This window comes from Anolis sagrei, chromosome 11, assembly GCF_037176765.1.
Source record: "Anolis sagrei isolate rAnoSag1 chromosome 11, rAnoSag1.mat, whole genome shotgun sequence".
Classification (NCBI taxonomy): domain Eukaryota; kingdom Metazoa; phylum Chordata; class Lepidosauria; order Squamata; family Dactyloidae; genus Anolis; species Anolis sagrei.
In genome coordinates, this window is record NC_090031.1 from 33,741,289 (window position 1) to 33,768,986 (window position 27,698).

Sequence of the window (27,698 nt, forward strand, 5' to 3'; positions counted from 1 at the left end):
TTTAATCCGCTGCACCACCTGGGAGTCCCAAGGTAAAAGCTGGTGCTCATCTCCATTTCTAAGCCAAGAGCCGGCGTTGTCCGTAGACACCTCCAAGGTCATGTGGCCACTGGCATGACTGCATGGCGCGCCTTTACCTTCCCTATTGATCTACTCACATTTGCATGTTTTGGAACTGCTAGGTTGGCAGGAGCTGGGCCTAACAGTGGGAGCTCACCCCGTTCCCCAAATTTGAACCGGTGACCTTTTGGTCAGCAAGTTCAGCAGCTCAGCAGTTTAACCCACTGGACCCCTGACATTATGTCCAATCGTGTCCAACTCAGTAGTGGTGCTTATTTCCATTTCTAAGCCCAAGAGCCGTAGTTCCTGTCTCTTTCTCGGAGATTTCTCGGAGAGGGTTTGCTGCCGCCATCTAGAGCTTTGTGATGGGAGTGTGCTTTTTAGGTCCCAAAAACTATCAGGCAAATAGCACCGGTGGAGCATCCTTTCTCCCAAAATTTGCAATACTTCAGAATCCAAACTGCCAAGGAATGGAGATGCTCCTAAAACGAATGCCTTGGATCTTCTGAAAAATGCAGGCTTGGATCCCAATCCCATCTTGCAGGATGCGCAGAGGTGGAAAATGGGATCCGGATTCGGTTCCGTCCAGTGCGGACTCACTCACGCGTTTCCATCCTAGAGTTGTGAAACCCTAGGAAAAGAAGAGCAACAGGATGCAGACAATGCCTGGGGTGTTAAATATAGCCGTGGCTTCTTTCGTGGTCGTGGCACATCCTTGTTTGGCTGGGCAGAGATGCCGAGGAATTTGGAGCCGAAAGCCATTCAGTCCCACCGTCTGACCTCGCAGTGACCGCCGGGAGACGGCCGAGCAAGGCCAAAACTCACAAACTGGATTCCAGCAGCGATTCATGGAAAGGGAAGCAAAACATGTATGGCCACGTTCCAGAAGCAGTCTCTCCTGACATTTCACCTCCATCTCTGCAGGCATCCTCTCTTGGAAACAAGGAAATTGGGGGTTTATATATCTGGAATAATGTCTAGGGTGGGAGAAAGAACTCTTGCCTGTTGGAGCTGGGTGTGAATGTTTCAACTGGCCACCTTGATTAGCATTTAAAGGTGTGGCTCCTTACTGCCTGGGGGAATCCTTTGTTGAGAGGTGGTTAACTGTCCCTGGTGGTTTCTTGTCTGGAGTTCCCCTGATTTTTAATGTCGTTTTTCTCCCACCCTGGACATTCCACAGATATATAAATCCCACTCTTGTCTGTCTGTTGGAGCTGGGTGTGAATGTTTCAACTGGCCGCCTTAATTACAATTTAAAGGTGCGACTCCTTACTACCTGGGGGAATCCTTTGTTAGGAGGTGATTAGCTGTCCCTGATGGTTTCCTGTCTGGAGTTCCCATCTTTATTTACTGTTATGATTTTAAAGTTTTTAAATACTGGTAGTATTCTCTCCTGACGTTTCGCCATGTGACTTCTTACTGCCTGGGGGAATCCTTTGTTGAGGTGATTAGCTGTCCCTGGTGATTTCTTGTCTGGAGTTCCCCTGATTTTGTGTGTTGTTCTTTCTCCCACCCTGGACATTATTCCACAGATCATGGAATTGGCCATGTTGGTGAGCATTTAATGGCCTAGCAGTTTTCAAGGTGTGACGTCTTACTGTCTGGGGGAATCCTTTGTTGGGAGGTGATTAGCTGTCCCTGATGGTTTCCTGTCTGGAGTTCCCCTGTGTTTATATACTGTTATGATTTTAGAGTTTTTAAATACTGGTAGTATTCTCTCCTGACGTTTCGCATGTGCTTCTTACTGCCTGGGGGAATCCTTTGTTGAGGTGATTAGCTGTCCCTGGTGATTTCTTGTCTGGAGTTCCCCTGATTTTGAGTGTCGTTTTCTCCCACCCTGGACATTCCACAGATATAGAAACCCCACTCTTGTCTATTAGAGGAAGGTGTGAATGTTTGAATTTGCCACCTTGATTTGCATTTAAAAGTGTGGCTTCCTACTGCCTGGGGGAATCCTTTGTTAAGAGGTGATTAACTGTCCCCGATGGTTTCTTGTCTGGAGTTCCCCTGTCTTTATTTATTATGGATTGATGATAACAGGACATTATTATTATAGATTGACAACAGGACACAAAAAAACTCATTCAAGCCAGGTGTATTTAATTCAAACGCTTCATTAGCACCATGTAAGTTGTCAACAGCGTTCCAATAAAATGCAGTTATTAGGGCTTTTTTGCTTTTGAAAAAAAATTTCAGGCAAGAACTGGACATTCTTGAAGTGAGCCTCAAAATCCATTTGGAGGTTGGGTTGTTGTAAGTTTTTTGGGCTGTAAGACCATGTTCCAGAAGCATTTTCTCCTGACATTTCACCCACATTTCTGGCGGGCATCCTCAGAGGTTGTGAGGTCTCTTGGAAACGAGGAAAGTGGGGTTTATATATCTATCTGTGGGATAATGTCCAGGGTGGGAGAAATAAACAGCGTTCTGTTTCAGGTAAGTGTAAATGTTTCAGCTGGCCACCTTGATGAGTATTTAACAGCCTAGCAGTTTTCAAGGTGTGGCTTTTTACTGCCTGGGGGAATCCTTTGTTGAGAGGTGATTAGCTGTCCCTGATGGTTTCTTATCTGGAGTTCTCTTATCTTTATTTATTGTTATGATTTTAGAGTTTTTTTTAATACCGGTAGCATTCTCTCCTGACATTTCACCTGTAATCTTTTACTGCCTGGGGGAATCCTTTGTTCAGAGGTTATTAGCTGTCCCTGATGGTTTCTTATCTGGAGTTCCCTTGTCTTTATTTACTGTTATGATTTTAGAGTTTCTGAATACTTGTGGCATTCTCTCCTGACGTTTCATGTGTGACTTCTTACTGTCTGGGGGAATCCTTTGTTCAGAGGTTATTAGCTGTCCCTGATTGTTTCTTGTCTGGGGTTTATATATCTGTGGAATAATCTCCAGGTTGGGAGAAAGAACTTCTGTTGAAGGTAGGTGTGACTGTTCCCATTGGCCACCTTGATGAGCATTGAATGGCCTAGCAGTTTTCAAGGGGTGACTTCTTACTGCCTGGGGGAATCCTTTGTTGAGAGATGATTAGCTGTCCCTGATGGTTTCTTGTCTGGAGCTCCCCTGTCTTTATTTACTGTTACCATTTTAGAGTTTTTAATACTATTAGCATTCTCTCCTGACGTTTCATGTATGGCTTTTTACTGCCTGGGGGAATCCTTTGCTGAGAAGTTATTAGCTATCCCTGATGGTTTCTTGTCTGGAGTTCCTCTGTCTTTATTTACAATTATGATTTTAGAGTTTTTAAATACTGGTAGCATTCTTTCCTGACGTTTCATGTGTCACTTCTTACTGCCTGGGGGAATCCTTTGTTGAGAGGTGATTAGCTGTCCCTGATGGTTTCTTGTCTGGAGTTCCTCTGTTTTTGAATGTTGTTCTTTTTGCCACCCTAGACATTATTCCACAGATATACAAACCCCATTTTCCTAGTTTCCAACAGACCTCACAACCTCTGAGGACGCCTGCCATAGATGTGGGAGAAATGTCAGAAGAGAATGCTTCTGGAACATGGCCAGACAGCCCGAAAAACTTACAGCAACCCAGTGATTCTGGCTATCAAAGCCTTCAACAATACATTTCAGGCAAGTACTGGACATTCTTGAGTCGAGCCTCAAAATCCATTTGGAGGTTGTTGACGGAAGGGTGCAAGGAGAGAGGGGAAGGAAGAAGGGAGGGATCCTATGGCTATGACTTGGAATCCTTGCTCAGCCGGAAAATAAACAAGAAGCAAGACAGACTGGGTAAGAAAGGGACTGCAGCAGCCCTACAATTATTCCTTATTCTTGGCATCGTGTATTCCGTCTTGGAAAACCGTCATCCCAAGAACCGGGAAAACCGTCTTCCCAAGAACCGGGGAAACTGTCATCCCGAGAACGGGAAAACCGTCATCCCGCGAACTGGGAAAATGGTCATCCTGAGAACCGGGAAAACCATCATCCCGAGAACCTGGAAAACTGTAATCCCAGGAAAACGGTCATCCCAAGAACCGGGAAAACTGTCTTCCCAAGAACCGGGAAAACGGTCATCCCGAGAACCGGGAAAACGGTCATCCTGAGAACCGGGAAAACCGTCATCCCGAGAACCAGGAAAACCGTAATCCCAGGAAAACGGTCATCTCAAGAACCGGGAAAACCGTCATCCCAAGAACTGCGAATATCGTCCTCCCAAGAACCGGGAAAACCGTCATCCCGAAAACCGGGAAAACCATCTTCCCGAGAACTGGGTGTAGGCTCATCTCTTTTTCTATGCAAGGTTTGCTCAGAAACAAGTTAGGAGAATCATTTCAAAGAAGGGTTTCTTTGTTCTGCAAAGGAAGGTGGGCCGTACTACAAAGGGAAAGCGTACGTGGTTGCGGCATCGCTCCGTCCCCGTTCCTTCAAAAGAAGCCTGAAATCCCACTCTTCCACGGACGTCCCGGCAGAGGGACTTTGGCTCCCGGTTCCCTTCCCACACATAACATACACACACTACGGTTGCGTCAAAGCCGACCAGAAGGACTCCCGCGCCTTTCCCTCCCGCCCAAGTTCACTTGGCCAGCGCCCCCATGGGATCCCAGGCCGGCAGGACGATGGGCTCCTGGCGCAAGACCTCCAGGACCTCCTCCGGCACGTGCTTCCGGTCCACCACCACCTCGTAGACGTACTCCGAGAACCACTCGTCCGTCATGATGAGGTAACCTGGGGAACGAGGGAATCGGAGAAGTTCAAAACGTTGGAGCGACAAATACGCTTTGGGTGCAACCTATCTTCGAGGCCGCATCTCTTTCGGCGAACCCGCACGGGCTCTAGGTCTAGAAGTCATGCTACCCACGCTCTCTTCTGCCTTTGTCAGACCACTTTACCTGGAATCACACTGCGGGCATGTTTACCCTGCAGAAGGCAAGGCTCAGAGGAGACATGAGCGAGGGTTCTATGTCTTTATGCGATTAGCTCTGTGCCAGGGCTCACCCTCCACTCTGCCCGGCATCCACTTCCTAACTACAAGCATCTAGGCTAGCTTAAATATCCCTTTCCCCATCCTTGCCCTCAAAGTATAAAAAGATTTCCACCTTGATCTGCAAACAACCTCTTAAAATACACAAAGAAATATGTTTTCTGCGTGTATGTTTCAATTGCAACCTGTGAACAAATGTGATTGGTAAAACATCAAAACATTTTGGCAACGTCCACAGGGCAAGGTCCTTGCAGACGGCCAATTATCTCACACCAGAAGCAACTTCCGTGCAAGGTCCCCAGTGTAAAGTCCTTGCAGACGGCCAATTCTCTCACACCGGAAGCAACTTCCGGGCAACATCCTTGCAGACGGCCAATTCTCTCACACCAGAAGCAACTTCCGTGCAAGGTCCCCAGTGTAAAGTCCTTGCAGACGGCCAATTCTCTCACACCGGAAGCAACTTCCGGGCAACATCCTTGCAGATGGCCAATTCTCTCACACCAGAAGCAACTTCCGTGCAAGGTCCCCAGTGTAAAGTCCTTGCAGACGGCCAATTCTCTCACACCGGAAGCAACTTCCGGGCAACATCCTTGCAGACGGCCAATTCTCTCACACCAGAAGCAACTTCCGTGCAAGGTCCCCAGTGTAAAGTCCTTGCAGACGGCCAATTCTCTCACACCGGAAGCAACTTCCGGGTAAGTCCCCAGGGCAACGTCCTTGCAGACAGCCAATTCTCTCACACCGGAAGCATCTTCCGGGCAACGTTCCCTGGGCAACGTCCTTGCAGGCAGGCAATTCTCTCACACTGGAAGCAACTTCCAGGCAAGGTCCCTAGGGCAACGTCCTTGCAGACAGCCAATTCTCTCACATCGGAAGCTACTTCCGGGCAAGGTCCCCAGGGCAACATCCTTGGAGATGATCAGTTCCCTCACACCAGAAGTGTTTCTCAAGTTGCTCCTGACATTAAAATTGTTGTTGTTATTATTATTATTGTTATTATTATTATTACATTGGAACCCCCGGTGGTGCAATGGGTTAAACAGAAATATGTTTTCTGCGTGTGTGTTTGGTACCGGAAACGCCAAGTCTGGAACGGTCCTGAACTGACCATCCTAAGTGCTGACCAGTCCCGTTTCAGATGGGAAACGTCCCAGCGAACGGTGAGGTCACTGGAAGGCACCCTTGCCTAGATCCCAGCCTTTTCTTTCCGCATAATCTGGGAGGACAGGCCAAGAAAGCCGGGCCTCCCACGGCCAACTGGGACTCTAATCTGGCCTTGGTTGTTGTTTCAGGCCATCCCCGTCCACCCCTCTCGCGCTGGGCTTGTTATTTCAAACTCTGCACACCGGGCCTTCGTTCCAACTCTAACATCCTCATTCTTCACCTCTTCCTTAACAACAGGGTTGCCAGACCGCCGCTCTGCTGCTGCCCGGACGCCAAGCGGCCCTGAAATCTTATCGGAGAGGTCAGAGCTCCAAAGCTCCCTTTCTTGCTATGCCATTTTTGGGTTTTAGGGGTCTTGGAAAGGCTATATGGAGCCCCTGGTGGCTCCAACTGGAGGTCAGCTGTGACCAGCAGTGCTGCAGAATTCGAAGAGGCACAAATGGAGGGCGCAAGGGAGAAAGGTGTGGATCAAGAATAGGACTCCACCATCCTCAGGCTATGAGGGATCACCTAAGAAAAGCCTAAAGAGCTTTGGAATCACGCCCCACAAATCACTGTTGCCTTGGAATTGCCTTTTTTATGACTAGCACCCCCGTTGACAGTGGGTTAAATCGCTTAGCTGCTGAACCTGCTGACCAAAAGGTCAGCAGTTCAAATCCGGGGAGCGGGGTGAGCTCCTGCTGTTAGCCCCAGCTCCTACTAACCTGGCAGTTTGAAAACATGCAAATGTGAGCAGATCAATAAGGTAAGGATGCTCCATGCAGTCATGCCAGTGATCACATGACCTTAGAGGTGTCTATGGACAATGCAGTCTCTTCAGCTTAGAATCCGGGAAGCGGGGTGAGCTCCTGCTGTTAGCCCCAGCTTCTGCCAACCTATCAGTTCAAGAACATGCAAATGTGAGTAGATCAACAGAGAAGATAATGCCGACCACATGACCTTGAGGTGTCTAAGGAGAACACCAGCTCTTCGGCTTAGAATCCAGGGAGCGGGGTGACCTCCCGCTGTTAACCCCAGCTCCTGCCAACCTAGCAGTTTGAAAACATGCAAATGTGAGTAGGTCAATAGGGAAGATAATGCCGACCATATGACCTTGAGGTGTCTAAGGACAACGCCGGCTCTTTGGCTTAGAAATGGAGATGAGCCCCGGAATCCCAGAGTCAGACACAACCAAACTTAACATCAGGGAGAGACCTTTTCCCCTGGACCCCACCGGGAGTGTTCTGCTCCAGAAAGCAGGTTTTGAGAGACCTTGGGAACGCTGTGAGCAAGGCATTAGCCAGAGGACCCGTTTTTGCCTGCTTGGTGAAAGGAACCGGAGAGATTAAATTAGGATTAAAGTTGCCTGGGGCCCAGAGCCTGACTTTACCTTTCCAGAAACAAATCCCCCGATGCGTGGCTTAATCTCTGGCTATTGTAATAGAAAGCGAGAAGGGACCGATGGAGGCTTGGACGCCGCTGCAAGCTGGACGAGGCCAAGTTTTGAGGAATGCCTGTAATCCGGCGAGCGCCTTTTGCCCGGCTATTTTTAAACCCTCGTGGTTCAGGCTCCTCTCTTGTGGTTAACAGCAGGGGTGCCGGGTCAACAGCGTGGGAGCGAGAGTGTTTGCACTGCCACGGCAACTCCAAAAACTCGGGATATTTAGCGCTCTAATAAAACAGGGCGGCCAACCAAGACTATAAATAGGGGAGGACCGGCCTTTCCTGTGCATCCGAATATGGAATGCATTGTATTTGCCTTTTCTGCTGTTGCACCTTAATTATCTGAAACTGGTTGGCATGGCATATATCAACCATAAGGCGGTACCTACATTCCCTCCTTGACAGATGCAACTGTCTTTCAGGCTGCATAGGTCAACAGCAAGCTAGACTATTAATGGTCGGGAGCTCACTCCAAGCTGGGCTGACCTGTGTCTGTTTATGTATGTTGTATGTCTAATGGCATTGAATGTTTGCCATGTATATGTGCATTGTAATCCGCCCTGAGTCCCCTGCAGGGTGAGAAGGGCGGAATACAATGGCTTATTGGCCTATGCATTTTGACTAACCCTGTATAAATACTGCAAATAAATAAATAAATAAATAAAGGCTGGATGGCCATATGTCGGGGGTGCTTTGAATGCGACTGTGGACTGCCTACAGACGTCGCACTCAACGTGGACTGTCTACAGACGTCGCACTCAACGTGAACTGTCTACAGATGTCGCACTCAATATGGACTGTCTACAGACGTCGCACTCAACGTGGACTGTCTACAGACGTCACACTCAACCTGGACCGTCTATAGACGTCGCACTCAACCTGGACTGTCTACAGACGTCGCACTCAATATGGACTGTCTACAGACGTCGCACTCAATATGGACTGTCTACAGACGTCGCACTCAACGTGGACTATCTACAGACTTCGCACTCAACGTGAACTGTCTACAGATGTCGCACTCAATATGGACTGTCTACAGACGTCGCACTCAACGTGGACTATCTACAGACTTCGCACTCAACGTGAACTGTCTACAGATGTCGCACTCAATATGGACTGTCTACAGACTTCGCACTCAACGTGAACTGTCTACAGATGTCGCACTCAATGTGGATTGTCTACAGACGTCGCACTCAACCTGGACCGTCTATAGACGTCGCACTCAACCTGGACCGTCTACAGACGTCGCACTCAACCTGGACCGTCTACAGACATCGCACTCAACATGGACTGTCTACAGACGTCGCACTCAATATGGACTGTCTACTGACGTCGCACTCAACGTGGACTATCTACAGACTTCGCACTCAACGTGAACTGTCTACAGATGTCGCACTCAATATGGACTGTCTACAGACGTCGCACTCAACCTGGACCGTCTACAGACGTCGCACTCAACCTGGACCGTCTACAGACGTCGCACTCAACCTGGACCGTCTACAGACATCGCACTCAACATGGACTGTCTACAGACGTCGCACTCAACGTGAACTGTCTACAGATGTCGCACTCAATATGGACTGTCTACAGACGTCGCACTCAACGTGGACTATCTACAGACTTCGCACTCAACGTGAACTGTCTACAGATGTCGCACTCAATGTGGACTATCTACAGACGTCACACTCAACGTGGACTGTCTACAGGTGTTGCACTCAACGTGAACTGAGCAGACGTCACACTCAACGTGGACTGTGTACAGATGTTGTATTCAATGTAGACTGTCTACAGATGTTGCACTCAATGTGAACTGTCTACAGACTTGCTGGAAGTAGAAGCAAAGATCACCAATATGGAAGTGATGCTCCTCCGCCATGAACTTCGCTGGACTGATGGCCACGTTGTCCGAATGCCCAAAGATCACGGTCTCCCAAAGTAGTGACTCTACTCCCAACGGGAAACGTAACGATGGTGGACAGGAAAAGGGATTGAAAGATGGGCTTAAAGCCAAGCCTAAAAATTGTGGCAGAGACACAGAGAGAGAACTGGGAAGCCCTGGCCCTTGAGTGCTCTGACTGGAAGTCAGCTGTGACCAGCAGTGCTGCGGAATTCGGAGAGACACAAACAGAGGGCGAAGGGGAAAAACATGCCAAGAGGAAGAAGGCACGTCAAGTCAACCCTGATGGATGGGTTCATCTTTGGGTCAAGCAAAGACTTGAAAGCACAGAAGAGCCAGCCCCAGATCAGAAGCTGAAATCTGATGCAAAGACGCATCCAGGCCACTGCTTGGAAAGACGGGGAAATGGGATTTTTTGTAAACTTCTGACCGTCAAACCACAGAATATGAGCTCTGCCTTGAACATCCGTCAACTCTCCGGCCCAGAACAAACAGAAGAAGTTCAGCGTTGGAGAAGCAAATTCCATCTTGACCAGAACTGAGGTCTGCAAAAGGCCAGATCTGAATGTCAACACTCCCATCAGTTCCTGCTAAAATGGTCAACAGCAAGGGTGATGGGAGATGTAGTCCAAAAACATCTGGAAAGTTGTGATTTCCCCACCCTCAGTGGGAATCATGCAACCAACTGGATTTAGTTTTAGTTTTATTTTATGTCAGGAGTGACTTGAGAAACTGCAAGTTGCTCCTGGTGTGAGAGAATTGGCCATTTGCAAGGACGTTGCCCAGAACTGGCCGTCTGCAAGGACGTTGCCCAGGGGACATTGCCCAGAATTGGCCATCTGCAAGGACGTTGCCCAGGGGACATTGCCCAGAATTGGCCATCTGCAAGGACGTTACCCAGGGGACATTGCCCAGAATTAGCCGTCTTCAAAGATGTTGCACAGGGGACGTTGCCCAGAATTGTCCGTCTGCAAGGACGTTGCCCAGGGGATGTTGCCCAGAATTGGCCGTCCACAAGGACGTTGCCCAGAATTGACCATCTGCAAGGATGTTGCCCAGGGGATGTTGCCCAGAATTGGCCGTCCACAAGGACGTTGCCCAGAACTGACCATGTGCAAGGACGTTGCCCAGGGGATGTTGCCCAAAATTGGTCGTCTGCAAGGACATTGCCCAGAATTGACCATCTGCAAGGGCGTTGCCTAGGGGACGTTGCCCAGAATTGGCTGTCTGCAAGGACATTGCCCAGAATTGGCTGTCTGCAAGGACGTTGCCCAGGGGACGTTGCCCAGAATTGGCCGTCTACAAGGACATTGCCCAGAATTGGCTGTCTGCAAGGATATTGCCCAGAAATGGTTGTCTGCAAAGACGTTGCCCAGGGGACATTGCCCAGAAGAGGCTGTCTGCAAGGACGTTGCCCAGGGGATGTTGCCTGGATGTTTTCATGTTGTATTATCCTTGTGGGAGGCTACTCTCATGTCCCTGCATGGGGAGCTGGAGCTGACAGAGGGAGCTCATCTGCACTCTCCCCCTATTCTGACCTGTTGGTCTTAGTCCTGCCAGCACAAGGGTGTAACCCTTTGTGCCACCGGGGGCGCCTCATACCAACTGCATGATAGTAGACGATGGCCCCCAGAATCCCTGACTAGGACTGATGGGAATTGTGATCCTAGAAATTGGGCCAGTTACTTCCTTCTCTGGCTCTGAAAGGAGCGACCACAGAAGTCACCCTTCTGTTGTTGTATTTTCTTCACAAAGGTGAATGAACTTTTCTCACTGGAAATGCGATTACATCGAGCGCACGAGGAATGCGAGGCAATTAGCGACAGCCTTTGTGTGCTGGGCTCTGGCCTTCTCTTTGCGCTCTGCCATAAAACCTCCATCCTGGGATTTGTCTAATCTCTGCCTTATGACCCCGGGGTAATTAACAGGAGCGTGGAGGCAGGAAACGCCGCTCAGGGTCAATGATCCACCCTTTGGATGGAAGGACCCCAAATCTTGGATCCCCTCCTCCAAACGTTTGCCCATAGGGTTGTTGTAATGTTCCAGAAGCATTCTCTCCTGACGTTTCACCCACATCTATGGCAGGCATCCACAGAGGTTGGGAGGTCTGTTGGAAACTAGTTTGTATATCTGTGGAATATCTATATCTATAGCTGTCCCTGATGGTTTCTTGTCTGGAGTTCCCCTGTCTTTATTTACTGTTATAATTTTAGAGTGGTTTAATACTGGTAGCATTCTCTCCTGATGTTTCACTTATGACTTCTTACTGCCTGGGGGAATCCTTTGTTGAGAGGTGATTAGCTGTCCCTGATTGTTTCTTGTCTGGAGTTCCCCTGTTCTTTGTTTACTGTTATGATTTTAGAGTTTTGTTTAATACTGATAACCAGATTTTGTTCATTTTCATGGTTGCACTAAAAAAACAGGGGAACTCCAGACAAGAAATAATCAAGAATAGCTAACACCTCCCAACAAAGGAGTCCCCCAGGCAGTAAGAATCCACAACTTGAAACTGCTAGGCTATTAAATGCTAATCAAGGTGGCCAATTGAAACATTGATGCCTACCTCCAACAGACAAGATTTCTTTCTCCCACCCTGGACATTATTTCAAAGATAATGGCAGTAAACAGCCAGACCTTGATGCTGCAAAGCTATTAAATGCTAATCAAGGTGGCCAATTGAAACGTTCAGACCTACCTCCAACAGACAAGAGTTCTTTCTCCCACCCTGGACATTATTCCACAGGTTTATTACCCCCAATTTTCCTAGTTTCCAACAGACCTCACAACCTCTGAGGATGCCTGCCATAGATGTAGGAGAAACATCAGGAGAGAATGCTTCTGGAACATGACCAGACAGTCCGGAAAACTCACAGCAACCCATGAAAGCCTTTGGCAATACCTTTGCCCATACTTTGCAGGAGGTAAACCCCCGAAGGTGAAACAAAAGTCCGGGTCTAAGGAACGCCTTACCTTTGTTTCCACGTTCTTCTCCCCAGGAGTTCTCCACACGCCATTTTTCAAAGCTGCCCTCTTTGTCTTCCTGAAAAGGCAAAAATGTGGAGGTAAAGAAACGCCTCACTCCACACTTAAACTTGGAATAATGCACATTTACAGGAGAGAGAAATAGAAGTATTCCGGAGAGAGATCACAGAACTGTATGTAGAGTTGGCAGTAAAACTCAAACACAGGGGAACTCCAGACAAGAAACAATCAGGGACAGCTAATCACCTCCCAACAAAAGATTCCCCCAGGCAGTAAGCAGCCAGATCTTGGAGCTGAAAAGCTATTAAATGCTAATCAAGGTGGCAAATGGCAACATTCACACTTGCCTCCAACAGACAAGAGTTCTTTCTTCCACCCTGGATTATTCCATAGATAGATAGATAGATAAATTCACTTTCCTAGTTTCCAACAGACCTCACAGGGTGGGAGAAAGAACTCTTGTCTGTTGGAGGTAGCATTGAATGGCCTAGCAGTTTTCAAGGTGTGGCTTCTTACTGCATAGGGGAATCCTTTGCCTAGAGGTAATTAGCTGTCGCTGATGGTTTCTTGTCTGGAGTTTCCCTGTTTTTGAATGTTGTTCCTTCTCCCACCCTGGACATCATTCCATAGATATATAAACTCCATTTTCCTAGTTTCCGACAGACCTCTCAATCTCTGAGGATGCCTGCCATAGATGTGGGCAAAACATCAGGAGAGAATGCTTCTGGAACATGGCCAGGCAGCCCAGAAAACTCACAGCAACCCAATAATAATAATAATAATAATAATAATAATAGAGCAATAATATAATAGTATAATAATAGTATATTAATATAAGTACAATATTATTATAATATTATTATAATAATATAATATTGTTATAATAATAGTATAATATTATAAAATAGTATAATATAATAATAACAATATAATATAATAATCATAATAATATAGTATAATAAAAATATAATAGTAGTATAATACTAGTATAATATAATAATATAATAACATGGCGAAGCAGCCCAGAAAATTCACAGCAACCCAATAATAATAATAATAATAATAATAATAATAATGTAACTAATATAATAGTAGTATAATAATAGTATAATAAGTACAATAATATAATAATAATATACTATTATTATAAGAATAGTACATAATAATATAATATTATAATAGAATAATAATATAGTATAATAGTATAATAAAAATATAATAGTAGTATAATAATAGTATAATAATATAAGTACAATAATATTATAATAATATAATATAATAATAATAATAGTATAATATTGTAAGAATAGTATAATATAATAACAATATAATATTACAATAGAATTATAATAATATAGTATAATAGTAGAATAACAATATAATAGTAGTATAATACTAGTATAATACAATAATATAGTAACATGGCCAGGCAGCCCAGAAAACTCACAGCAACCCAAATAACCAACTGGCTCCCTGGCATCTTTCAAAGATTTCAAGGTGGCTTACATGTCACATCTCATTCTTCTCCAAGCCAAACATGCTCAACTCCCTAAATGATTCCTCATAGGTCTTGGTTTCCAGACCTTTAGGCTTCTTGGTTGCCCATCTGTTGACCACAAAGGGCATTTGTATCCCTCTGGAAGCCCCCAAATGCTAAAGTGCATGGGACTCTTCCCAAGAAGGAATCCTGCAAGATGACTTTCCAGGCGAATGGACCATATTTGGACCTTTTGACCTGCAAAGAATCACCATAAATGGGAGACCACCCGAACCCACAAAGTCCTTGTGATAGGCAACTGAGTGACCACAACTTCAAACTGTTTGCTCTTATGGACTCCAATTCCCAACGGCATTTCTGCTTCAGCCAAAGGTCCAAAACCAGGCAAATTGGAGGTGGAATTTCTGCAAGGAATTATATTCCAAGCTCTGAAAACTGGATCAAGCAGCCTTCAAACATTGGCAAGGATTAAAATGTCTCTTTTCAGGGAAAGAAAATTAAATTGCAGTTCTTGCAAAGCAAAGGGGGAAAAATCAGCTTGCACAGCAGGTATTTAAAAACAAAACAATCCCAATGTAATACCTGCCTCTCCCAGGCGTTGTAGTATTAGACTTCATAATCTTCCTAGGCTTCCTTTGAGCCTCCAGAGGTTCAGACAAGCCACTTCCCAGCTGTGTTGTGGGTTTAGCTATTTCTGAGCATCCTTTTCAACCCAAGCATTGTTTTATTTTTGTATTCTTCTCTGGAGTTTTTCCAAAAGGGCCTGGACAACTGGAGGTCCTTCGGAAATTCGCCCACATTGAGTGGAGCCATGGCCACCTTGATTAGCATGGATTAGCATGAAATCCTTCCAACTCTAAGGATTATTTTAGTCCCAAAGTTGGAAGGGTCCCCCAAATACCATCTTGCTTTTAATTACTTTAGTCTATAGAGACACCTCAGCAAGCAAGAGTCCAAAAGTGGCAGGCTAAAACCCAGCACCTCAATCCATGGCTGATACCAGATGAGAGACTCATGAGACATCTCCGGCCCATCCTCCGTTCAGAAATCAGCCAGGATGTTAACACCTTGAATCAAGAATTAGCAGTCTAAGATCTACAGGAATGCTCGCAGGAACACCTCAGCAAGTGAGAGTCCAAAACTGGCAGGCTAAAACCTGGAACCTCAATCCATGGCTGACACCAGATGGGAGACTCATGAGACATCTCCGGCCCATCCTCCGTTCAGACATCAGCCAGCATGTCAACACATTGAATCAAGAATTAGCTAAGATCTACAGGGATACTCGCAGGAACGCCTCAGCAAGCAAGAGTCTAAAAGTGGCAGGCTAAAACTCGGAACCTCAATCCATGGCTGATACCAGATGAGAGACTCATGAGACATCTCCAGCACATCCTCCGTTCAGATAAAAGTCAGCATGTCAACACCTTGAATCAAGAATTAGCTAAGATCTACAGGGATACTCGCAGGAACCCCTCAGCAAGCAAGAGTCCAAAAGTGGCAGGCTAAAACCTGGAGCCTCAATCCACGCCTGATACCAGATGGGAGACTCATGAGACATCTCCGGCCCATCCTCCGTTCAGATATCAGCCAGCATGTCAACACCTTGAATCAAGAATTAGCTGTCTAAGATCTACAGGGATACTAGCTGGAACACCTCAGCAAGTGAGAGTACAAAAGTGGCAGGCTAAAACCTGGAACCTCAATCTATACCAAATGAGAGACTCCCTCCTGGGCACAGAGAAGACAGGGCGACTTGGAAGGGGCTGAACAGAATACGCTCTATCACCACGAGGTGCAGAGCCAACCTTAAAAACTGGGGCCACGAAGTGGAGTCCATGACATGTGGGTGCTTAGAAGAGCAAACCACAGACCACTTACTATGATGCACATGCACAATGGAGGACCTTCTCACAGCGACACCAGAGTCACTCCAAGTGGCCAGCGACTACTCAAAGGACATTTAATATAATGCCAAGTTTTAAAACTTTGTGGTTTTTAAAATTACATTACAACTGTACACTTGGTTTGCTCCTGATATGATAAATAAAATTACTTTAGTATCTTGCCCCCTAGTGGTGCAGTGGGTTAAACCGCTGAGCTGCTGAACTTGCTGACCGAAAGGTCAACAATACAAATCCGGGGAGTGGGGTGAGCTCCCGCTAGTAGCCCCAGCTCCTGCCAACCTAGCAGTTCAAAAATATGCAAGTGTGGGTAGATCAATAGATCCCATTTTGGCGGGAAGGTAACGGTGCTCCATGCAGTCATGCTGGCCACATGACCTTGGAGGTGTCTATGGACAACGCCAGCTCTTTGGCTTAGAAATGGAGATGAGCACCAGAGTCCTAGAGTTGGACACAACGGTACTTAATGTCAGGGGAAACCTTTACCTTTACTATTTGGTCGGAATGAACCCTTCTTACACTTACCTCCTCGCTGAATGCGGTCAGGACCATGGCGTGAGTCATCATGGAGTCCCCAAAGATGAGGCGTTCGTCCTTCTTCAATGTCTTGACTGAGACACCGAAGAGCAGCTCATGATTAAATCTACAGGGGTTGCAGAAAAGACTGTAAGAGAGAGCTGTTCAGCAGTGGAACTCCCTGCTCCAGGCTTTTCAACAGAGGCTGGATGGCCATCAGCCAGGGGTGCTTTGAACGTGATTTTCCTGCTTCTTGGCAGAATGGAATTGGACTGGATGGCCCACGCGGTCTCTTCCAAGACTACAACTCCCAGAATCCTCAAAATAGCGTAGTGTAGTCTCAGTTAACTCAAGGACCCAATCATCATCATCATCATCATCACAATCATCATCATAGGCCAGTGTATTCTTGGTTGACTCAAGAACCCATTATTATTATTATTAGTAGTAGTAGTAGTAGTAGTAGTAGTAGTAATAGACTAGTGCATTCTAAATTAACTAAATGACCCAATACCAATACTACTACTACTACTACTACCAACAACAACAACAACAACAACAACAACAACAACAACAACAGGCCAGTGTATTCTTGGTTAACTCAAGAACCCAATAATAATAATAATAATAATAATAATAATAATAATAATAGACCAGTGCACTCTCAATTAACTCAAGGACCCAATACTAATACTAATAGTAATACAAGTACTAATAATTATAATAGGCGGGTGGGTTCTTGGTTATTATTATTATTATTATTATTAATAATAATAATAATAATAGACCAGTGCACTATAAATTAACTCAAGGACCCAATACTAATACTATTACTACTACTACTACTACTACTAATAATAATAATAATAATAATAATAGACCAGTGCACTCTCCATTAATTCAAGGACCCAATACTAATACTAATACTACTACAAATAATAATAATAGGCCAGTGTGTTCTTGGTTAACTCAAGAACCCATTAATAATAATAATAATAATAATAATAATAATAATAATAGACCAGTGCACTCTCAATTAACTCAAGGACCCAATACTACTACTACTACTAATAATAATAATAATAATAATAGTCCAGTGTGTTCTTGGTTAACTCAAGAACACATTAATAATAATAATAATAATAATAATAGACCAGTGCACTCTCAATTAATTCAAGGACCCAATACTACTACTATTAGTGCTACTAATAGTAATAATAGGCCAGTGTATTCTTGGTTAACTCAAGAACCCATTAATAATAATAATAATAATAATAATAATAATAATAATAGACCAGTGCACTCTCAATTAACTCAAGGACCCAATACTACTACTTCTAGTAATAATAATAATAATAATAATAATAATAATAATAATAGGCCAGTGTATTCTTGGTTAACTCAAGAACCCATTAATAATAATGATAATAATGATAATAATAGACCAGTTCACTCTCAATTAACTCAAGGACCCAATACTAATACTAATACTAATAATAATAATAAGCCAGTGTATTCTTGGTTAACTCAAGAACACATTAATAATAATAATAATAATAATAATAATAATGGACTAGTGCACTCTCAATTAACTCAAGGACCCAATACTACTACTAATAGTAGTAGTAGTAGTAGTAGGCCAGTGTATTCTTGGTTAACTCAACCAAGAGTTAACTCAAGAACCCACTAATAATAATAATGGACCAGTGTGCTCTTTGTTATCACAAGGACTGGTTTATAATGATAATAATAATACTAATAATAAAAAGGATGCTTTGCCCACAACTTACATATTGATGTCATTGATGCCCAGTTTGCTGTTGAAGTGCTTCCCGACGTCACATCCGAACCAAACTGCCTAAAGAGAGAGAAGGAGGGTCCCGAATTCAAGACCCCCAAAGGTTGCGAGAGAACCAGGGAATGGAGAAGAAGAGCAAGCAAAAAGGTCAAACCTCTCCGTCACGAATGGATGCTGCCGCCACTCTCTTGAGCAGGTCGATGGGCTGGTTGTTGTAGAGGGTCTTCCTCCCACCAACCATGTTCCCCAAATACTCCACCGTGTAGAGACGGTTGTACTCGTTCTTGGGCCGAGGGTCGTTCACCAGGCAGACCTGTGCGTCAACAAAGGAGAAAGGCTATATTGGAAAGAGATATTGCTCTCCACTTTGGACTGCATCGACGTCCCAGTGGCTTATTGTTGCGGGCTTTGAGTTATGGCCATGGCCGACCTTGCTCTCCATGTCAAAGAGGGGCTTGACGTGCTCCTTATAGAAGTCCAGAGGGGAGATGGGGCCGATTTTGTGGTAATTCTTCTCTTTGTCGTAATACTCCCAAGTGAACGTCTTTGGGGGGCTGCCCAGGCAGATGGTGACCACTCTGAAGACCTGGAAGGAGGAAAGAAAACACCAAGTTCTGGCCTTCAACTGGTCATGACTCTATTCATTTTTGTGTTACGTTAAAACATTCTAGCATGGCGTGGATTTATTGCTCTTTTTACTTCCTATCAATTGGATTTGCCTTATTACTGTGGATTTCTTTTAGTGCTTTGGCCTTTACTACCTTCAATAAACTGCTTGCTATTTTAACTCAACTGTGTGGTGTTGGGAGTCAGAGGGAATCCTGCTCTGGAGTACGACAGTATAGACAAGCCAGTGTTCCAGTTTCCTTTGCTCCTGTTCCTCGTCTCTCTTCCTTTTTAATGAGAGATCATACAATCCTAGAGTTGGAAGAGACCTCATGGGCCATCCAGTCCAACCCCCTGCCAAGAAGAAGGAAAATTGCAGTCGGGGGTGCTTTAAATGCAATTTTCCTGCTTCTTGGCAGGTGGCTGGACTGGATGGCCCATGAGGTCTCTTCCAACTCTAGTATTCTATGATCTCTCATTAAGTGCTGTTGTACTCCAGAGTACTCCATCACCACTCAAGCAGGGAGCTTTGAGATGGTTGAACAGAAGCTCTCCGAAGCTCTAGGTGCTCTTACTGCCTATTATAGGGAAAACCAACTGATTCCTAATCCATCTAAAACACAGACATGTGCCTTTCACCTTAAGAACAGACAAGCATCCCGAGCTCTGAGGATTATTCCCTGGGAAGGAATCCCACGGGAGCATTGCAGCGCACCCAAATACCTGGGAGTCACTCTGGACCGTGCTCTGACCTACAAAAAGCCCTGCCTGAACATCAAGCAAAAAGTGGGTGCTAGAAACAATATCATACGAAAGCTGACTGGCACAACCTGGGGATCACAACCAGACACAGTGAAGACATCTGCCCTTGCGCTATGCTACTCTGCTGCTGAGTATGCATGCCCAGTGTGGAACACATCTCACCACGCTAAAACAGTGGATGTGGCTCTTAATGAGACATGCCGCATTATCACAGGGTGTCTGCGCCCTACACCACTGGAGAAATTACACTGCTTAGCCGGTATTGCACCACCTGACATCCGCCGGGAAGTGGCAGCCAATAGTGAAAGGACCAAGGCAGAGACATCTCCAGCTCATCCCCTGTTTGGGTATCAGCCAGCACGTCAATGATTAAATCAAGACATAGTTTTCTTAGATCTACAGAGACACTCGCTGTTACACCTCAGCAAGCGAGAGTCCAAAAGTGGCAGGCCCAAACGCAGCACCTCAATCCATGGGTGATACCAAATGAGAGACTCCCCCCTGGGCACACAGAAGACTGGGTGACTTGGAAGGCGCTGAACAGACTGCACTCTGGCACCACGAGATGCAGAGCCAATCTTAAGAAATGGGCTACGGGGTGGAATCCACGGCATGCGAGTGCGGGGAAGAAGAGCAAACCACTGACCACCTGCTGCAATGCGCCCTGAGCCCTGCCACATGCACCATGGAGGACCTTCTTGCGGCAACACCAGAGGCACTCCAAGGGGCCAGCTACTGGTCAAAGGACATTTAATCAACTACCAAGTTTGCAAAATCTGTGTTTTTGTTTTTTTAAAAATCTGTGTGTTTGTTTTGTTCTGTTAGAAATATAATACAATGGTATGGTTGCTGATGACACGATAAATAAAAATAATAATAACTCCAGAGCAGGATTCCCTCTGACTCCCGACACCACACAGTTGAGTTAAAATAGCAAGCAGTTTATTGAAGATAGTAAAAGCCAAAGCAGTAAAAGTAATCCACAATAAAATGGCAAACCCAATTGATAAGAAGTTAAAAGAGCAATAAATCCACAGAGAAACAGCTCCAAGAAAGTCCATTAAACCAGGGTCTTGATTTCAAAGACAAAAACAACAGCAAAGGCACTTAAACAAGAATCAAGCAAAGACCAAGGCCGAGGAACATGGCATGGAGAACTATTTGTGTATCCAACATTGCTTCGTCTGAAGCTAGACTCCCTACTTGGCACTGTATATCTACTTTGTTTCCCAAACAGCTAGGAGTGGATTTGTCCTTAGTTTTGGTTTCTCTACTTGCTTCTGCTCTAATCTGGTTGAGCACCTTAGTTTCTGATTTGTTTGTCTCTGCTGGCTAAAAGGCTTCATTAAAATCTGCCCCTCGAGATAACTGATCCTGGACAGCAGCTCAGGCTCAAGACCTTGAGGATCGCTTTGCAGCAACACAAGCCTGTCTAAGCCATCAACTGAACTGCATTCAGGCCCCACATTCCTATAACTAGGCCCAGGAAACAGACTATCATCCCCATTTCCTTCGGGAACACCTTCATGAACAGCACCCCCATTCCCATCAGAGGAATCAACTTGAACATGAACAACATTGTCATTCCCATCATGCAAAGCAACCTGATCATTAGACACAATCACAGGCTGACATACAACATATACTGTTATGTACTGAATGAGGCAAAATGGCACTGAAAGCTAAGTTTAGCGTGGTGAGATGTGTTCCACATTGAGCATGCTGATTTAGCATCAAGAAAACCAAAGTGCTCTTCCAGCAGTCACCGGACAATCCCCCTCCAATGCCAGAGATACAGCTTAATGGTGTGACATTAGAAAACGTTGACCGTTTCTGCTCCCTTGGCAGCCACCTCTCCACCAAAGTCAGCATTGACACTGAAATACAACATCGCCTGAGCTCTGCAAGTGCAGCATTTTTCCGAATGAAGCAGAGAGAGTTTGAGGAAAGAAAGGAGATTCCATCTGAACATCAGGAAGAACTTCCTGATTGTGAGAGCCGTTCAGCAGTGGAACTCTCTGCCCCGGAGTGTAGTGGAGGCTCCTTCTTTGGAAGCTTTTAAATAGAGGCTGGATGGCCATCCGTCAGGGGTGATTTGAATGCAATATTCCTGCTTCTTGGCAGGGGGTTGGACTGGATGGCCCAGGAGGTCTCTTCCAACTCTTTGATTCTATGAGGACCGGAACATACTAACGTGCTTGTTTATAAAGCTATTGTCTTCCCAACCCTGCTATACGCCTGCGAGACGTGGACTGTCTACAGATGTCACATGCAACTCCTGGAATGATTCCATCAGCGCTGCCTCCGGAAAATCCTGCAAATCTCTTGGGAAATCAAGCGGACAAATGTCAGCGTGCTGGAAGAAGCAAAGACCACCAGCATTGAAGTGATGGTCCTCCACCATCAACTCCGCTGGAGTTGATGGTTATCCAGGTGCCTGACCACCGTTGTCCAAAGCAGTTGCCCTACTCCAAACTCAAGAACAGGAAACATAATATTGGTGGACAGGAAAAGATATTTAAAGATGCGCTCAAAGCCAACCTTAAAAACTCTGGCATAGACACTGGGAAGCCCTGGTCCTTGACCGCTCCAGCTGGAGGTCAGCTGTCACCAGCAGTGCTGTAGAATTTGAAGAGGCACGAATGGAGGGCAAAAGAGAGAAACGTGCCAAGAGGAAGGCGGGTCAAGCCAACCTTGATCGAGACCGCCTTCCACCTGGAAACCGATGCCCTCACTGTGGAAGAAGATGCAGATCAAGAATAGGGCTCCACAGTCACCTACGGACCCACCCTGGAGAATTACCCTCAGACAACGAGGGATCGCCTATGTAAGTAAGTACATTATATTATATTCTGGCCACCACAATTGAAGAGAGATATTGACAAGCTGGTGAGATGTGTTCCACACTGGGCATGCATACTCAGCAGCAGAGTAGCAAAGCACAAGGGCCGATGTCTTCACTGTGTCTGGTTGTGATCCCCAGGTTGTGCTGGTCCGCTCTCGTATGATATTGTTTCTAGCGTCCACTTTTGCTTGATAGTCAAACAGTGCTTCTTGTAGGTCAGAGAACAGTCCAGAAGTAACGGATACAGGATTTTCTCACCCCAAGAGGCCAGGCGAATGGGCACATGTGCAGTAGCAAGGGACGGGGGCATCCTTGCTGAACTGATTAGATCAAACTGTACACAAACTGTGTTTTAGTGTACATTGGACGGACAGAGGACGAACGTGTACTTCCAATAAATAATACATAGCAGCGAATGAGCTGGACGGTCCAAGTCAGCAAAGCATGGAGTGCTCGCTCGCTTGCCTCTGGGACCAGATCGTTCCCCAAGATTACATGGAAGGAGAGAATAGGCAAGAGGCTCGGCATGCAAAAACCAATGGTGCAAAAACGCCAAGCCATTTGCATTGCCTTTGCTGCCCCCTGGCGTGGCATCCCGGTTCACACATCTGGTCAACACAAGACCAGGAAATCCCACCACGAGAAAGAGAACTCCCAAAACTAAAAATACCCCAAAATGATTATTTCAGCACTGCTTGATAGTCAACAAAGGCATGGCAACTAAATATTCTCGATGCGCAGGAGGACACAGATACCTCTCAACAACAGTATGTAGCTCACCCTCCATGGACACTAAAAGTTTCACGCCATGTACTCTATTTATTGAGTAAACCGCTGAGCTGCTGAACTTGCTGACCAAAAGGTCGCCGGTCCGAATCTGAAGAGCGGGGTGAGCTCCCACTGTTAGCCCCAGCTTCTGCCAACCTAGCAGTTCCAAAACATGCAAATGGGAGTAGATCAATAGGGACGGTAACGGCACTCCATGCAGTCCACATGACCTTGGAGGTGTCTACGGACAACGGCAGCTCTTATGCTTAGATATGGAGATGAGCACCAGAGTCCCAGAGTCCGACTCGACTGGACTTAATGTCAGCGGAACACCTTTACTTTGGGAGCCCCCAGTGGCGCAGCAGATTAAACTGCTGAGCTGCTGAACTTGCTGACCAAAAGATCACCAGTTCGAATCTGAAGAGCGGGGGTGAGCTCCCACTGTTAGCCCCAGCTTCTGCCAACCTAGCAGTTCCAAAACATGCTAATGGGAGTAGATCAATAGGGACGGTAACGGCACTCCATGCAGTCCACATGACCTTGGAGGTGTCTACGGACAACGGCAGCTCTTATGCTTAGATATGGAGATGAGCACCAGAGTCGCAGAGTTGGACTCGACTGGACTTAATGTCAGTGGAACACCTTTAGCTTGGGAGCCCCCAGTGGCGCAGCAGATTAAACTGCCGAACTGCTGAACTTGCTGACCAAAAGGTCGCTGGTTTGAATCTGAAGAGCAGGGTGAGCTCCCACTGTTAGCCCCAGCTTCTGCCAACCTAGCAATTCCAAAACATGCAAATGGGAATAGATCAATAGGGATGGTAATGGCACTCCATGCAGTCATGCCAGTTGCCACATGACCTTGGAGGCGTCTAAGGACAACGCCGGCTCTTCAGCTTAGAATCCGGGGAGCGGGGTGAGCTCCCGCTGTTAGCCCCAGCTCCTGCCAACCTAGCAGTTAGAAATGGAGATGAGCACCAGAGCCCCAGAGTTGGACTCAACTGGACTTAATGTCAGCGGAACACCTTTAGCTTGGGAGCCCCCAGTGGTGCAGCAGATTAAACTGCTGAGCTGCTGAACTTGCTGACCAAAAGGTCACAGGTTGGATTCCGGGGAGCAGGGTGAGCTCCCACTGTTAGGCCCAGCGTCTGACAAACCTAGCAGTTCCAAAACATGCAAATGTGAGTAGATCAATAGGTACTGTTTCGGTGGGAAGGTAACAACGCTCTCTTGCTCCATCTACACTGCTATATGAAATCCAAATTATCTGTTTTCAACTGGATTATCGGCCAGACAGCAAGTTATTTAACCTCAACAGACTGAAAGCCAAAGCCAAGGTCACAACAACATCAGTTATAGAATTCCAATATGCCGATGATAACATAGTCTGTTAGGCCCAGCTTCTGCCAACCTAGCAGTTCCAAAACATGCAAATGTGAGTAGATCAATAGGGAAGGTAAGGGCGCTCCATGCAGTCATGCTGGCCACATGACTTTGGAGGTGTCTATGGACAATGCCGGCTCTTGGGCTTAGAAATGGAAATGAGCACGAGTCGGACACAACTGGACTTAACGTCAGGGGAAAACCTTTACCGACCTTTGACCTACACTATTTATGACGGTTTCACTAAACCTACACCTCACCTCTTCGATCATGGCGTCCTTGGCCGCACAGAGCTCATCCTCGTTGCATCCGGTCTCCACCATGTTGCGTAGCCGGTGGCAATACTCCCGCATCTGTTTGGAAAAATAGAGAAGTTCAGAGTTATTCTAAAGAGCGTGCTGGAAGAAGCAAAGACCGCCAGCATTGAAGCGATGCTCCTCCACCAAACCCTTCTACTGTTTTCTGTTGGTCTTGGAAGTCCTGTGTGCCAAGCTTGATTCAATTCCATCGTTGGTGGAGTTCAGAATGCTTTGTGATTGTAGCTGAACTATAAATCCCAGCAACTACAACTCCCAAATGTCAAGTATTGAGTGATGGTCACTCATTGGGTTGTTAGGCATATTCTGTCCAAATTTGGTGTCAATTCGTCCAGTGGTTTTTGAGTTATGTTAATCCCACAAACGAACATTACATTTATATATATATAGACTAGCTGTACCTGCCACGCGTTGCTGTGGCCAACCTTCCCTCCCTCTTTTTCTCCTTCTTTCTTTCTCTCCTTCCTTCCTTCCTTCCTTCCCTCCCTCGCTCTTTCCTTCCTTCCCTCTTTTTCTTTCCCTTCTTCTTTCTTCCTTCTCTACCTGTTTCTTTTCTTGCTTCCTTTGCTCTTTGGTTCCATCCTTCCTTGTTTCTTTCCTTCCTTCCATCCTTCCCTCCCTCTTTCACTTTTTTATTTCATTCTCTCCCTCCTTCTCTACCCTTCTTTCTTTCCTTCTTTATCTCCTTCCTTCCCTCCCTCCTTCCTTCTCTACCCTCCTTCCCTTCTTTCTCTCCTTCCCTTTCTCTCCCTCCTTCTCTCTTTCCTTCCTTCTCTCCTTCCCTCCTTCTCTTCCTCTTTCTCTCCCTCCTTCCTTCTCTATCCTTTTTTCCTTCCTTCTCTCCTTCCCTCCTCCTTCTCTCCCTCCTTCCTCTCTACCTTTCTTTCTTTCCTTCCTTCTCTCCTTTCCTCCTCCTCTTTCTCTCCCTCCTTCCTTCTCTATCATTTTTTCCTTCCCTCTTTCTCTCCCTCCTTCCTCTCTACCTTTCTTCCTTTCCTTCTTTCTCTCCTTCCCTCCTTCTCTACCCTTCTTTACTTCCTTCTCTTCCTCCTTCCTTCCTCCCTTCTTTCTGTGTATGTGTTTTGTGTGTGTATGCATATATGTATGTATATATGTGTGTATATATGTTTTGCGTGTGTGTTGTAATGTAATTTTTTTGCTTTTTAAAGTCCCTTCTGCTGTGTTTTCCAGTGTTTTTATGAGTGATGGTCACTTGTTGGCCTGAGGGGTGTCTTATGTCCAAACCTGGTGTCAATTCATCCAGTGGTTTTTGAGTTATGTGTGTATATATTTGTGCATATGTGTATATATGTGCGTTTGCGTATATATCTGTGGTTTTGCGCATGCGCTGTAGCATCTTTTTGCTTTTTTGGCTTTTTAAGTCCCTTCCACTGCGTTTTTCAGTCTTTTTATGACTGATGGTCACTCGTTGGCCTGAGAGGTCTATTGTGTCCAAATCTGGTGTCAATTCATCCTGTGGTTTTTGAGTTATGTTAATCCCACAAATGAACATTATCTTTTTATTTATACAGATTATTATTATTATTATTATTATTATTATGTAACCCCCTCTTGTTGGAATCGCGTTCAGGAGTGCGTCTATCCCACTCTTCCGCTCCGCCTCCATTACCTTGTAGTTCAGGATCTCATTCATCCGCCTGGAAGCCTCGGTGGTGAAGGACTCGGGGAAAAGTTTCTTGGGCACGACGCCATGTTTCTCTGCAAAGCAACAAGCGTTCAAAGGCGATCAGCGAGGGACGGAAGGAGCATTCTGCCCCAGCACAACCTGAGCTGATTTTAGATTAAGGACATATTGTCCAAGAGTGGGGCAGGGCACTCCACGCTATTTACTTCTATTTACTTCTCTCTCCCTTTGGCGTAGGAAAGGAGAATCGCAACTGCTGGCTGAATGGCCTGGGTTGGATTCCGACACCATCTCAGGTGATGGCTGGAAATTTTGGCATGACCTTATCAATCAGTGCTAACAAACCTGATTTGGTTTTTCTTGTCTGCTTGCCGCCTTCTTACCAATTAGGTTGACCAGCATATCCCATTGTCCACCATCACTGCAAGGATTGGCCAGCAGGAACTGCACCAGCCGGCTGTCCACAGGCTCATTCTTCGCCGTCTTCACATAGGCGTCCAGAAAATAGTAACAGCGCTCCACCTGGGATTAAAAGTAGACAAAACACAACGCTGGGGTGATTACTCTATATACAGTTACAAGCATCCGACTTACAAACAACCCCTAGTTATGTTAATCCCACAGGGGTGAGACATCAAATGAGAGAAATCTGGATTTCACTTTAGTCAAGGAAGATTCACAAGTGCTCCGCAACTGACAAAACTGTCAATACAACATGTCTATCGTGTTCTTGGAGGCTCATCCGGGATTATCATCATGGGGAAAAGGGGTCTCCACTGAAGCTTTATCCCCAGTACTTGTTTAATGATTTTAATTTATAGTTACAGGTCAGTGTTTAGTTATTGTGATTTTATTTTATTACTAGCTGTCCCCTGACATGCGTTGCGGTGTATATGAATATATGTGTGTGGCGCATATATATCAGGGTTGAATGAAAAGTAATGCCTCCACCTTCGTAACTCCTCAACAGATGGCAGTACTGGTATGCGGCAGGTACTGGCTTGTTCAGTAGACTCTTCTCTACAGTTCCATTTTGGCGGGAAGCCCTAGCATTGAACAGTTGTGTTGTTAAAGTGCGAAGTATGAAACCTGTGCAAATGGTCAGTCAATGCAACTTAAGCAATGTACGTGGCAGGTACTGGCTTTTTCAGTAGACTTTCCTCAACAGTTCCATTTTGGTGGGAAGCCTTAGCATTAAACGG

The 27,698-nt window shown here is 45.8% G+C and overlaps 1 protein-coding gene across 1 annotated transcript in view; it reads right to left on the minus strand.

The window, feature by feature from the left end:
- Positions 1-2,139: 2,139 nt before the first annotated feature.
- The window catches only part of BLMH (bleomycin hydrolase), a 32,453-nt gene continuing 6,894 nt past the window's right edge, over positions 2,140-27,698 (minus strand). Inside the window, exons 4-12 of the mRNA XM_060756700.2 lie at positions 26,880-27,018; positions 26,482-26,570; positions 24,795-24,887; positions 18,604-18,759; positions 18,328-18,486; positions 18,166-18,233; positions 16,385-16,502; positions 12,446-12,515; positions 2,140-4,736 (exon numbers count right to left, since the gene is read on the minus strand). Of these exons, the coding sequence (XP_060612683.2) occupies positions 4,585-4,736; positions 12,446-12,515; positions 16,385-16,502; positions 18,166-18,233; positions 18,328-18,486; positions 18,604-18,759; positions 24,795-24,887; positions 26,482-26,570; positions 26,880-27,018 (1,044 nt within the window). The 3' untranslated portion in view covers positions 2,140-4,584. The remainder of the gene's footprint in view (positions 4,737-12,445; positions 12,516-16,384; positions 16,503-18,165; positions 18,234-18,327; positions 18,487-18,603; positions 18,760-24,794; positions 24,888-26,481; positions 26,571-26,879; positions 27,019-27,698) is intronic.